The sequence below is a fragment of the Elaeis guineensis genome, chromosome 6 (genome assembly GCF_000442705.2).
Source record: "Elaeis guineensis isolate ETL-2024a chromosome 6, EG11, whole genome shotgun sequence".
Classification (NCBI taxonomy): Eukaryota; Viridiplantae; Streptophyta; class Magnoliopsida; order Arecales; family Arecaceae; genus Elaeis; species Elaeis guineensis.
Window position 1 is genome coordinate 20,890,374 of NC_025998.2, and position 15,574 is coordinate 20,905,947.

At 36.3% G+C, this 15,574-nt stretch overlaps 1 protein-coding gene across 1 annotated transcript; it reads right to left on the reverse strand.

The window, feature by feature from the left end:
• Nucleotides 1-15,089: 15,089 nt before the first annotated feature.
• On the reverse strand, nt 15,090-15,574 carry LOC105047004 (photosystem II repair protein PSB27-H1, chloroplastic; the record flags this gene model as incomplete). The annotated part of the gene is given in 1 exon segment (XM_010925766.3): nt 15,090-15,574. A coding segment is annotated over 1 exon segment (235 nt), but the record flags the coding sequence as incomplete, so codon positions are not given.

Consider the following 15,574-nt stretch of genomic DNA (forward strand, 5'->3'; position numbering starts at 1 on the left):
GTAATGATGGTGCGGTTAGTTGGAAGAGTTTCAAGCAGTCGATCATTATTGATTCGATCATAGAAGTGAGTACATGCCACATCTGAAGCTGCTAAGGAAGCCTTTTGGTTCAAGAAGTTCGTTGCGGAGCTGGATGTGATGCCATCAGATGCCATTACACTGCACTGCGATAATAACAGTGCCATAGGTCTCCTAAGGAGCCCAAATCTTATCAGAAGTCCAAGCACATAAGCAGCGATTTCACATCATACCAAATATCTCGAGAAGAAGTTCGTCGAGGTGCAGAGAGTCACTCCATACTAAATATAGCGGATCCGCTGATCAAGCCTCTTAACCAGTAGAAAATGAAGCTCACCTTGAGAAGATGGGTCTTAGGTATATAGTCAATTGGCTTTAGGTCAAGTGGAAGTTTGTTAAATTTGTGCCCTAGAAGCCAATTGTTGGCTGATATATTATTAATTTCAGGGCTTAAATTTATGCTTGTAATCTTTTTATTATCAATAAAAATTTTTTCTTTCTAATCATGTTTATGTATCCATGATTTATCCTAAAAATTAATAAAGATGATTTTTGTGTATTCTTAAAGTGTTAAGAATTTGAGACATACATTAATTAGTGGTTAATTTCTAAATACTTTCGATCAAAGGATCATCATGAAAGATAGTGATCAATTTATTTGAGATCGGTGCATGGTTTACCTCCCTTATGGGCAGATGAGTCTTGGTCTACAATGTGAGAGATTGGGGTGAAGGTACAGATAGTTGTTAGAGAATATTTGTACTGAACGTGACCAACACGAGAATCAATGGATGTCTACTCATCCATCAGTGATTTTCTTGATGTTACAGTGGTGTGAGTGGTCCCTTGACCTACGATGTCATTGGCTATTCGCAGTGAGGCTACTGGTTTAACTGCACGTTCTCTTGTCCCTAACCATTCGAGTCCTTACTGTGTATGTTGGCTTCAGTAGGTTTAGATTCGCTGTTTGGAGTAGGATACACTAGAAAGAATCTATCGACCTTGATAGAAAAAAAATCTTATGCGATTTGTAAGACTGAGTTCAGAAGGTCTTTGACTAAAGCAAGTGTGAATACTGAAAAAGAGGTTCCACGAGATTCACAAATAAACTCGAATCAAGTCAATCTTGCATATGACTGACAATGGGGTTTGACGAGTTCTCCATGACCTCAGTCAAGTCGGGACTCACGATAGAAAGACTGAACATACGATAACTGCACCTAGAGATTTATACTTTTATTCTACTAGATTGTCATTATATATTGCTAGGTGTCACTGGTGGATTGTGAGACTCATCGGACATCATTTTGATGATCGATGGCCCTCGAAGGGTATAATTAGAAATATTTCAATCCATCAAAAAGAGTTTTGATGATATTATGATGGAGATCACAATATATCTCACTATCAGATAGAATAAATCTATGGGATCAACATTAAGAAATTTAATCTCAAATTTTAATTGGGCTTATGAAGTTTCAATTGGATTAGAATTTATTAAAATTTTATTAGGTTTATGAGAATCATGCTAGCATACAGTTAATCTAATTCTTCTCGAGACTTCAATTTATCAAGTCCATAGCCTTGAACTTAACCTAAATCTATTTGGATTTAATTGGCTCTTAATTGTGAACCCAAGAGGATTTGATTAAGTCAATTAGTTGGCATAATTATCTTAACATTATCTCTTCTTTATCTTCTAATTATCTCTAAGAGTACATATGAAATAAATGGAAGAATAGATGGTGCCTACTTTTATTTTTGGCAGAAAATGGGCACCAAATCTCATGATATTGTAAGAGGAGCCCGCCCCTCTTATGTGACATGGTGTGGAGAAGAGAGAGAGGACCACGCCCCCTCTCAATGGCAAGAAACCCTTATGTGGGGTACCAATTGGTGCCCCAACTACCTGACATATATTCCTAGAGCGCCCTTTGTACCTACCTAATGTTAGATGTATGTCCTAGAAGTCAATATGGCTGACATATTGTAATAAATCTAGGACATAATTTTATACTTAATATATTGATATGATCAATAAAAAGATAATTTTTTTTTATTCAAGTGTGATGTGTTCTTGAATCGTCCATGGAATTAGCTTCGATACATATTCTCAAAGTGTTGAGAATTAGAGATATATATTTAATTCTTAAATATTTTCGATCATAAGATCATCATGAGGATGATGATGGATCCGAATAGACTGGTGCATAAATTATTTTTTTTGAAAAAGATGGATCTCTAGTCTGCTGTGTAGAGACATAAGGCGATAAGTGCGGATGGTTGTTAGAGAATAACTGACATTGAGCATGACCATACGAGAGATCACTTGGATTTCTATTCAATCGTCAGTGATTATCTCGATGCCGTAGTTGTATGACTGATCTTTTGACTTGAGATGGTACTGCTACTCGCAGTGAGACTGCTGGAGTTTGATTGACACATAAATATAGGTCTCAGTGAGCTTTTGTAGTGGATGTTGGTGATAGTTGGTCCACTGTAGGAGTGGGATGCACATCAAGATAGTATCTATTGACATTGATAGAAAGGAGTAGTTTATGAGATTTGAGAGGCTAAGTCCAAGTGTCTGTGGCCACAGCAGTGTGATTGATGGAAAAGAGTTTTCATAGAAGTCACAACTGGACTTTAGCTAATCAATCTATTATATGACTGATATTGAGATTTGACGATTTATCCATGACTTGTCATTTAGTCGGAACTCATGATAGAGGGACTAAATCACATGTTAACTACACCTAGAAGTTTATTTTAGTTCTACTGGTTGCCACTACATACTGCTGATGTCATTGGTGGATTGTGAGAGCTCACTAGGTTGTTTGGATCAACAACTTTGATTGAGTTAGAGTGAATTGTTCGGCTCATTGAAAAGAGTTTCAATGATATGATGATAGGGATTATTGTATATCTCACTACCAGATAGAATTAAACCTATGAGGTCACACAATAAAGGGATTAGGTCAGGAATAAAAAATTGAGCTTATGAAGTGTCAATTAGGTTTAGAAAAATCATTGGGTCCATGGTAACCTTGCTAACACATGGTTGGAACCAATTTCTCTTTTTGTCAGGATTACTTATTTGATAATCTAATTTTAACTAAATTTTGCTAATTACCTACATGAATAAGATTCATGAGACTCCAATTGTTGGGTGTCTAAGGTTATGGATCACATAAATTAAGAGTGTAAGTCCCTTATGAATCTCCTTCATAGCTATTATGGGGCACCACTTTATTTGATCAATTTGGGCATGTCCATTAATTAGAGGGCCTTTTGATTTCATATGGGATGTCTCTTGGGTGTAAAAGAAAATATCTAATTATGGGTATAAGGCTCCAATTGTTGGCGCCTAACGGGCTTCCTAATGTAAGTTGGATAACTTAAGTTAATAGGAATCCTAATGCAAGTAGGACTTGTATTATATGATTGAATAGGATTTAATCTTTGTGCCTATTTAAAGGGACCTTTCTTAAGGTCTCTAAGTGATCAAAACCAGCAACCCCTCATACCCAAAGGCTCTCCCCACGCCCTCTCTTTCTCTCCCTTTCTCTTCTCTTGGGTGTTCTATACAACCCTTTCTTGGGATGCGCATCCCAAGGAGTTCCATATCTAAAGGAGTTTGGGTGCCTCTTCCTTACTGGTTTCTAGTATTTGGTAGTAGCATATAGCAAGGAGAAACTCTAGAGAAGAGGAGAAAAAGATCAAGGAGAAAGATCAAGTGTTGATCGCGATCCAGGCTTCGCTCAGATTCAGCAGGCTAAATTTTGGAGAACCAAAATTCAGATTATAGAGGCTATTCCAGGCTAATCCTAAGTGGATACTCATAGAGGCTGGATACTTATGCGGCTAACAGAGAGCCTCGTCTCTTTCAGATCCAGTTTTGAAGAAAGAGATTGCAAAATATATATGTGATTTGATCACAATCTGAATTTCAGTATATATCAATTTCAGCATATGAAATAGATCCATGTGGTTTTATATTTTTATGCATGCATACTTTAGATTAAAATTATTTTAATCTTATTCTCTATTGTGGTGTTTAGAAAATAAAGTTTTGAAATACACATACATGCACCAAACCCAGAATTTCAATAGTGGTATCAGAGTCACGGGTTTTCATATGCTGAATTTTGATATATATGTTTTTGAAAAGATTTCAAAATCAATTTTTTCTTAATACATGATATATATGGATGGATCTTCAAATTTAGAATTTGATTTTGGATTTAATTTTGAATATATAGTTGATATTGTTGCATGCATAGATCTAAATTTTGATCTAGAAAGAGTTCTAGTTAATGTTCATGTGAAATATAGATGCATGCATGAAATCTGAAATTTATTTTTATGATATGAATTTTGATTCATATATGTGATATATGATTATATATTTAGATTATAAATTTATTTTTAATCTCATTCATGATTAGTATATGAGATATATGATATCATGCTTAGATCTAAAATTTTGTTTAGATCTAATTATACATGCATATATATGATATATGTTTGTATATTAAATTCTAAAAATTATTTTTATATTTTAAAATTTACTTTCATGCCAAAAATTTAGATCTAAAATATGATTTTAGAATCTGAAATTTGTATTTGTGTATGAGAGTTTTGGTCATGAAAAAATCAAAAATTAGATCATGTAATAGGATTACATCTAAGATTTTTGATTTGAGTCATATGGATCTAATTCGATTAAGTAATTGATCAAATCGAGTCAAGTATTGAATTGAGTTAGATGAATTAAGTTAATGATCATACAATTATTGTTGATCAAATTGATTAACCTAAGGACTTAATTTGGCTCGTTGTTTGAGTCCGATTCACTTTAGCTAACCAATTCTGATCAATCGATCTATTGGTGTCTAAGGTAAGTTAATGAGACGTGATTATTTAATTGGTTCTGTTAGTCGACCTGGTCAATTCATTGGTGTATAAGGAAGGCAACAGGGGGACCCCTATCGTTCTCTACTTACCTGATCAATTTGGAAGATTGGATCTTGAATTAGGTTGCTTAGTGGTTTGGTTTAGCCCATGCTAGTTAGATCGATCATATGATGACAGATTAGATGAGATTTAAATCCAAATCTCTCCACAAATATTAAGTCCGTAGGTCTTCCACCGTTGTAAATGTGCGGGCGTGTTACCGACATTGATTGTTCTCAACTGGTCATGGTGGTCCAGTTGCATCAGGAATACGCAACCACTCTTTAGCAAAGAGTTGTTCCAGGATAAGGATGGGGTTGGGCTCAATAACTGTTAGGTGAGGGACCCAATAACGGTTTTGCACCTATTTGTGAATGGTGGGTCGGGCTTAACTAAGAAGTGTGGACAATAACTGTTAGGTGAGCCCATATGACTTGGAGATCAAGTAGCTGAATATGCTTAGTGAAGTATCTGGGCAAAGAGTCACCTACACATCGATGTGCATATTACCAATAACTGTTAGGTGAGGTGCATATCATCGGTGGGATCGTAGCACCCACTAGAAATCCTTTGTCGCATTAGGATTTTTATTTTCTTCAAAAGAAGTGCAGAGATCCAAAAAATTAGTGAAAGTCATTTTTTGCATCTTAAAGTGCCTGGAAGCAAATTAAAATATTAGTACAAAAGTCTAACTTGAATCTCTACTCTCGTAGTTAAACCATCATGTCAGCCTCAAATCCTCTTACTCGCATCTTTGAAACCAATCGTTTGATCGGTAATAATTTTAAAGACTGACTTAGAAATCTCAGGATTATCCTGATCTCAGAAAAGTTAAGCCATATTCTCGTCAAGATCCCATTGTGTTACCAAACCATCCTACTGCTGAGTAGAGAGCTGTCTTTGAGAAGTGGATGGATGATTCGGATCAAGTGTTATGTACTGGCATCCATGTCAAACGAGTTACAAAGCCAGCACGGCATATACCCACTGCCTAGGCTATGATCACTCATCTGCAAGAGTTGTATGGTGAGCAAAGCCGTACTGTGCGCTTTGAAGTGTCCAAGAGACTCTTTAACCTCAAGATGCGTGAGGGACAGTCTTCCATGAGCACTGTATGACAGTGATCAAGACATTGAGGAGCTTGAGAAGCTCGGATTTGATATGCAAAAAGAATTGCAGATGGATCCGATCTTTCAATCCCTGACCAGTTCATATAGTCAATTCATTATGAATTTTCATATGAACAAACTTAACTGCACTATTTTTGAACTTGTCAATATGTTGGTTACAAAGAGGGTACCTTGAAGAGTTCAAGGGGCACTGTTCTCGCTATGGAGCAGACTTCTTCTTCCAAGAGAAAGTTTATTGGAAGGAAGAAGACTAAATCCGCAAAGTAGCAGAAGAGAGAGAGCAAGCTAAAGAAGGATGGTCCTAAAGCGGCTGAAGCAAAGGGAAAGTGTTTTCATTGTCATGTTGAAGGCCACTGAGGAGGAACTGTCCTAAATACCTGGAGAGCCTAAAGACCAAAAAGGATGACAAACCTTCTGAAAGTATGCTCGTAATTGAATCTAACCTTACGATTTTTTCTACTTTTAGTTAGGTATTAGACTCTGGCTCAAGTGCTCATATATGCATCTCTTTGCAGAGTCTGATAGAAAGTAGAAGGTTGAGAGAATGTGACATGATCCTTCGGATTGACAATGGAGTAAAGGTTACTGCAGAGGTCGTTGGCACTTACTCTCTTCAATTACCATCTGGTGTTAGATTAGAATTAAAAGATTGTTATTATATTCTTGTAGCTAGTCAAATTTAATTTTCATATCTGTGCTAGCATAGGAAGGTTTTGAAATTAGTTTTAATAAAGATTTTTGTTCTATTTATTTATGAAATAAATTGGTTGCATGAGGTCTTTTAATTGACAGTCTTTATCATTTGCATGTTGATGCGAATGTGAATCTAAACGAGAAAATAGTGAGTGTCGTAGGTCAAAAAAGATTCAAAGATGAGATTAACCAGAAGTACTTGTAGCACCAAGACTAGGCCATATTGGAGAAGATAGAATAAATAGACTGAAAAAAGATGGGATCCTTAGCTCTTTAATCCAGAGTCATATCCAGCTTGTGAATCCTGCTTTCGAGAAAAAATAGTCAAGTTACCCTTTGTAGGACATGAAAAAAGGGTCATAGAGTTACTTGCCCTGGTAACACTGATTGTGTGGGCCATTTAATGTGCAGGCTAAGGTAGTTACAGCTACTTCATTATCTTTACCGATGACCTGTCTAGGTATGAATATGTGAAACATAAGTCTGAGGCCTTTAAAAAATTCAAAGAATTGAGGCATGAAGTAGAAAAGTAGACAGACAAATTTGTTAAGGTTTTCGATCTGATTGAGGAGGTAAATACCTTAGTCAAAAATTTTTGAGATATCTTAAGGACAACAACATAGTCTCTCAGTGGACCCTTTTGGAACACCTCAGCTCAACGGGGTATCCGAAAGGAGGAACAGGATCCTATTGGATATGGTCAGATCCATGATGAGCTTCACTGTCTACCCTTATTTCTTTGGGACATGCCTTGTTAACTGCCATTCACTTGTTGAATAGGATTCCTTCAAAGCCATTCTACCACACCGTTTGAGATATGGTTCGATAAGAAGCCAAGTCTGATTTATCTTAAGACTTGAGGATGTCGGCCTATGTCAAGAGACAGATGGTGAAAAAATTGAGGATAGATCTATTATAACTCACTTTATAGGATATCTAAAAGAATCTATGGGATACAACTTTTACTTTCCACAAGACCACAATGTGATTGTGAGTCAAAATATCATATTTTTAAAAAAAATTTATCTAGGATGGCGACAGTGGGAGGTTAGTGGAACTTGAAGAGAAGGTCTCTAAAGAGTCTAGAGCTATAGATCCTCAGGAATCCATAGTCCATGAGCCAGTAGTTGATGTTCCTCTGCCACTTCGTAGATCTAGTAGGATCTCCGACCTTTAGAAATGTACATGGGTATGCTTACGGAGGAAGTAAAGAAAATATTCTTTATAGGAGATAGGGTCATGGTGATGATCCCAATATCTTTGACGAGACGATGTCTGACATCAATTTTGAGAAATTGTTAGATGCTATGAAGTCAGAAATTGACTCGATGCACTCAAACCAAGTCTAGACTTTAGTGGATCTATCTGAAGGTATTGTACCTATTGGATGTAAATGAATCTACAAAAGAAAGATAGATGTCGATGGTAAGGTAGAGACTTATAAAGCTAGGCTTGTGGCTAAAGTTACAGTCAGTGTGAGGGCATTGACTATCAAAAAATCTTCTCGTCTGTAGCTATGCTGAAATTCATCCGTACTTTACTTGCTGTTGCAGCTTATTACGATTATAAAATCTGCAGATGGAATGAAAATTACCTTCCTGAATGGATATCTTGAGAAAATATCTATATGGAGTAGTCTATGGGTTTCACATTTGGTGATGGTGATCACAGAGTCTGTAAGCTATAAAGATCTATATACGGATTAAAGCAAGCTTCTCGAAGTTGGAATCATCATTTTGATGAGGCAATCAAATCGTTTGACTTCATCAAAAATAAAGAGGAACCTTATGTATACAAGAGGGTCAGTGGGAGTGCGATCACCTTTCTCGTATTATATGTGGATAATATTCTCCTCATTTAGAATCACATTCCTATGCTGACCATGGTCAAAAGATGGTTGTTCAAGAAATTCTCTATGAAAGACCTAGAGAAAGCATCCTATATTCTGGAATAAAAATCTATAGGGATAGATCTAAATGGATGCTTGACCTATCACAAAAGTTGTACATAGAGAAGATGCTGAAGAGGTTCAGCATGAAAAACTTCAAGAGAGGTCTTTTACCTCTTAGGCATGGTATTCATCTCTCTAAGATGATGTGTCCAACCACATCTGAGGAGATTCAGTGCATGAGTAGGATTCTTTATACTTCGGCAATAGAAAGCTATGTATGCCATACTGTATACTTGACATGATATTGCCCTTGCTGTGAGTGTCACAAGTAGGTATCAATCGAATCCAAGCAAAGAGCATTGGATAGCTGTGAAGAATATCCTTAAGTACTTAAGAAGGACTAAGGATTTGTTCTTGATCTTTGGTGGAGATTCTGAGTTGTGAGTTGAGGATGTATTCTTGTTTGATATATTAGAAGAATTTTGAATATACGATCAATGGAGACTGAATATGCTGTAGATGTGTAAAATGAATTTGACTCTAATGTTAGTTGTAGAACTGGATGTCATGTCCTGATACAATATTACAAAGACAATGGCACCATAGCCCTTGCTAAGGAGCCTAAGGTCTCACCAGAAGTCCAAACACATAAAGCAGCAGTGTACGTGACTATCTCATATCGAGGTACGAAAAGTAGACTCTGCGGATAACGTGACAGACTCACTGACTAAGTAGTTGAGCCAACCAAAAATGAAAGTCTACCTTGAAAAGATGGGACTTAGATTTGTGATCAATTGACTTTAGTCCAAGTGGAAGATTGTTAGATGTATGTCCTAGAAGTCAATATGGCTGACACATTGTAATAAATTTAGGATATAATTTTATACTTAATATATTGATATGATCAATAAAAGGATAATTTCTTTGTCATTCATGTGTGATGTGTCCTTGAATCATCCATGGAATTACCTTCGATACATATTCTCAAAGTGTTGAGAATTAGAGGCATGTATTTTATTCCTAAATACTTTCGGTCATAGGATCATCATGAGGATGATGATGGATCTGGACAGACTGCAGACAAATCACTTTCTTCGAGAAAGATGGATCTCTAGTCTATTGTGTAGAGACATAGGGCGACAAGTATGGATGGTTGTTAGAGAACAACTGGCACTGAGCGTGACCATACGAGAGATCGTTTGGATTTCTATTCAATCGTCAGTGATTATCTCGATGCCGTAGTTGTGTGACTGATCTTTTAACTTGAGATGGTACTGCTACTCGCAGTGAGGCTGTTGGAGTTTGATTGATACATAAACATGAAACTCAGTGAGCCCTTATAGTGGATGTTGGTGACACTTGATCCACTATAGGAGTGGGGTGCGCATTAAGATAGGATCTATTGATCTTGATAGAGAGAAGTAGTCCTATAAAATTTGAGAGGCTAAGTCCAAGACTCTGTGACAACAGCAGTGTGATTGATGGAAAAGAATTTCTATAGAAGTCACAACTAGACTTAAGCTAATCAATCTATCATATGACTGATGTTGAGCTTTGACGATTTATCCATGACCTACCATCTAGTCGGGACTCACGATAGAGAGACTAAATCACATGTTAACTATACCTAGAGGTTCATTTCAGTTCTACTGGGTGACCACTACATATTGCTAGGTATCACTGATGGATTGTGAAAGCTCACTAGGATTGTTCCAGATCGATAATCTTTGATTAAGTTAGAGTGAAATTATTTCGATACATTGAAAAGAGTTTCAATAATGTGATGATAGAGATCATTGTATATCTCACTACCAGATAGAATTGAACCTATGAGGTCACACAACAAAGGGATTAGGCCTGGAGTAAGAAATTAAGCTTATGAAGTGTCAATTGGGTTTAGAGAAATTCGTTGGGTCCATGGTAACTTTGCTAGCATATGGTTGGACCCAATTTCTCTTTTCATTAGGATTACTTATTTGATAAACTAATTCTAACTTAATTACCTGCTAATTACCTACATAAATAAAATTCATGAGACTCCAATTGTTGGGTGTCTAAGGTTATGGATCACATAAATTAAGGGTGCAAGTTCTTTATGAATCTTCTTGATAGTTATTATGGGGTGCCACTTTGATTTGATCATTTTGGACGTGTCCATTAATTAGAGAGCCTTTTGATTTCGTATGGGGTGTTTCTTGGGTGCAAAAGAGGATGTCTAATTATGGGTGTAAGGGCTCCAATTGTTGGCACCTAATAGGCTTCCTAATATAAGTTGGATAGCTTAAGTTAATAGGAATCCTAATACAAGTAGAACTTGTATTATATGATTGAATAGGATTCAATATTTGTGCCTATTTAAAGGAACTTCTCCTAAGGTCTCTAAGTGATCAAAACTAGTAGCCCCTCACACCCAAAGGCTCTCCCCACGTCCTCTCTTCCTCTTCCTTTCTCTTCTCTTGGGTGTTCTATACACCTCTTCCTTAGGACGCATGTCCCAAGGAGTTTCACGTTCAAAAGAGTTTGGGTGCTTCTTCTTTGCTAATTTCTAGCATCTGGTAGCAGCACATAGCAAGGAGAAACTCTATAGAAGAGGAGAAGAAGAAGATCAAGGAGAAAGATCAAGTGTTGATCGCGATGCAGACTTCGTTCAGATTCAGCAGGCTAAATTTTGAAGAATCAAAATTCAGATTATAGAGGATTGTTCCAGACTGATCTCGAGTGGATACTCATAGAGGTCGGACACTTGTGCGGCTAACAGAGAGCTTCGTCTCTTTCAAATCCAGTTTTGAAGAAAGAGATTACAAAACAGGTATGTGATTTGATCACAATCTGAATTTCAGCATATATCAATTTTAGCATATGAAATAACTGCATGTGATTTTATATTTTTATGCATACATAATTCAGATTAAAATTATTTTAATCTTATTCTCCATTGTGGTTTTTAGAAAATGAAGTTTTGAAACACACATGCATGCACCAAACCCAAAATTCCAACACCTAAAGGGACTGATTATATACCAATTATATCTGATTTTAATTGAAATAAATCAAATTAAAAAGATAGATAATTCTTATGAGATAAGAATATATCTTTTTAAGATAATTGGATTTCTATTATGTATCAGGATAGTGCCTATATAAAGAGCATGTCTCTAGGGTTTCCAAGTAATAGAATTTTTTGTGAAAAAATTCCTCTCTCTCCCTTCTTCATGCCTCCTCTCCTCCCTCTCTTCTCTTCCATGCCTAAGAGTTGGGCATCCCACCTTCCACACGCTAAGACTCTGAGAGATTTGTTTTCAAGAGTGAAGATCAAGGAGAAGAAGAAGAAGGCTGCAGATCAAGGAGTTGATCGTGTAGTCCAGATCAAGGTGTTGGTCTAAGATCTCAAAGCTAAGATTCTTCTTGAAAAAAAAGATTCTACAATGAGGAGATCAATTCGAGATTGATCTCGGTGGATATCCGTGGAGGCTGGATACGTATGCGGCTCGAGCATCTACGAATCCATGATTATCATAAGTGGTGAATATCTATCCATGCCAAGATAATGGGATTCGATCTCATACTTGTCTCTAAATTTCAGATTGTATATATGTGTTTTTCCTTGGACTTGGGTAAGATTAGATTTGATCTTTTGCATGTGGGGTTAAAGTGTTTAATCCATTTTATTTTCTGCTGTATTTTTAAAAAATTTTAAAATCTACACATGCTGCCTATCCGATTTTCTAATACTTCAAAGATTGAGATTGAGTTCTTTATGCGATCTATGGTTGGGGATAAGATGCTTGGATCTAAAGGTTTTCCACCAATTTTTTTTAAATATTACTGACCACTTATTCGAAAGGAATGTTTGTCTTGCAATACAATAATTTTTTAGTTCTAATTTTATACCAGTCTCTTAGAAGCATGCATTGATTACTTTAATCTCTAAAAGATCAGATATATCAGTTCTATCTCACTATCATCCAATCAGTTTATGCTCTACTCTGTATAAAGTTATTGCTAAATTGTTGGCTAATTGAATGCAAAATATTCTTCATCCATTAATTAGTCAGGAAGAAGGTGCTTTAATTAAAGGAAAGAGTATACCTGGTAATACTATTTTGACTCAAAAAATGATGTATGATTTACAGCATGCTCTAGTTAGACAAAATTACATGTCTATTAAGCTTGATTTGGAAAGAGTTGTAATAGAGTTCGTTGGGATTCTATATATTTTTCTATCCATGCACCAAATAGGTTTTCTGAAATTTGAATTAAATGGATTGAGGATTGTATTGAGTCACCATTTATAATTTTGGTTAAAGGATTCTTCTATTGGTGTATGATAAGGGTGCCCTTTATTGCCTTATTTATTTATCATTTGCGTAGATGCGTTGTCACGATTGCTGAAGATAGCGGTTGACAATAATTTATTATTAACATATTGGTTTGGTTGAACTTGAGTATTTGTCTCTTACTTTTTATTTGCAGATGATTGTATTTTATTTGCTAGGACCATTCTGAATAATGCAAGAATCGTATCAACCATTTTACAAAAGTATTATGCAACTTCAAGATAGTGGATTAATTTTGAGAGATTTATGATTAAATTTAGTCCTAAAGTGAACACTTTTGTCAGACAATGCATTAAAAATCATTGCTTTTTATTAATTGAGATCATGTTAGTCAATCACCTCGAGTTGGTGGTTAGGGTATCTTTTTTTCTTTGCTCACCAGAGGTGATGCTCCAATGGCTAAGCATGCTGTGAGATATCTTTTATAGTGGATGACTTTTAGAGCTCGTGAATGTAGGCTAAGTGTGGAGCATGGTCAATGACAACTATTCCAATATGTCCATGCATTGCTTTTCTAGTTTGAAAGAAAATTTATTCCTATGCTCCTACTATTTATTCTAATATTAAATGGTGTGTGAGGATGGTGTGTCTATAAATGTGGTTCAAGATCCTTGGTTTTGCTCTTTATCTTTGGAATGATGACTAGCACTCGTAAATATTTTGGCAATTAAAGATACTATGGTTAAAGATTTTATTGTGGGTGACCACATGTGAAATCAGGCTACATCGGCACAAGCTTTTTCTAAGGATTTGGTGGATAAAATTTTATCTTTAGCTATCTTCCGTGGTGAGTTTGGATACAGATTGGGTTGGGGTGTATCCTCTGGATCGATGATGAAAGTTTCTAATCTTTATTGCATCTTTTCCATTAAAACCCAAAGAACTCCAAATTTTGTATGGGCCTGAAATTAGAAGCTCACCCCAGAATTGCCTTATTTATATAGAAATTAACCTGGATTCGGCTTCCTTGCAAACCAATTTTATTTTAATATGGTTTTCATATGACAAGCCATTGTAATGTTTGTTCAGAAGAGGGGGAATTTGTTCAAATGTAATACATCATTATCGCATTGCTTCTCTGCATGGAGAGTTTTTTCGCTACAATATATATCTATCAGTTTATTCTTATTGATTGAGGAGTTTTTATGTACTATTAAAAAGAATAATTCATCTAATGTTATAAAGTTTGAAGCTCTTTTGTGTTGTTATACCATCTATAATTTTGGATGGCAAGTAATGCTCGCATATTTCAAGATATAAGACTTGGTACTTCATTGATTTTTTTAAAAGCTTCAGCCCAGGCCCAATAGTTTCATTAGTTAGTTGTTATTACAGAACCTTTAACAAAAAAAATCTGTGACTTTTTTTTGACAATCTCTACATCTTCTAAATTAATATATTTTTTTTGAGAGCTATCATCCTTCTATTTTCTCAAAATTAACTTGATGATAGTGTGCAGACTCCAATACTGATGGATCTAGTTTCATTATTCATGGTGCGACTGGTGTATTTATTGCAACAGAAGGTATTCAAGTTTTGATACCGCAGTTTCTATAATAGAGTTATGTCCTGCATAAGAAGGTTTAGTTCATATTGTCTTAAAATTATAGGCTTCACAAATTTGGATCAAAGGTGATTCTATGACAGTTGTTAGATGGTTTTCTAATCTACTATTGGATAATAGTAGACGGCATTCATTATTATGGGGAATGTTGAGATGTTTGATTACGTTTGAAGTTTTGCATATTTTTGGGAGGTCAATGGTATTGTTGACTGAATGATTTTCTTTGTGACTAAGTATTCTGAATCTATTATTCGGGGCTCTATAGCTGATCTCTTTGTTCGATATTTAGATATTTTGTTTTTTAACTCTTGGAGATATATTTATTCATGTTTAGTTTAGTATCATACATCTATTTTACCAAAAACCAAAAGGGAAGAGACATCTGTTACCACACATGCTACCACGATCTTATCCTCTTCAACCTTAACCTGCCCCTCATACATCAGATAATCAATGCATCAAAGCGAATGTGCAGCAAAGAAAAGGGATGAAATCGAGGGTTAAAAGTAGGTAAGGATTTAAGCTGTATCTATTCGATCCCAAATATAGAATCCACACAACGTTCATTTCATCATCAGAACTGTTAGAACATCTTAGCTCAAAAGCATAACGCACAAACGCTAACATAATTCAACGTAATGTCGGATTCTGCCCCGAGCAAAGCACAAAAAAATTTGCACGCCCAAATTCAAGTGACTGAAAAAGGACTAAACGATGCCGCGCGCATGTAGGTAGGCCAAAAAACAAGGACTACCTCCCCCTGAGCAGGGCCTTCTCGGCGGTATCCATCTCCTCGAGGATGCGGGCCTTGCGCTTTGCCGGGATGGGGGCGGTGGGCCCGAAGCTGATGTAGTGGCCGGACACGGCGTTCAGCGCTGAGTACATGTCCCTGAAGGAGACCCGGCCCAGCAGCGCCTTCTCCCGCCGGTACTTCGCCACCCACGTGTTGGACGCCTCCCGTAGATCCGCCACTGCCGCCGCCACG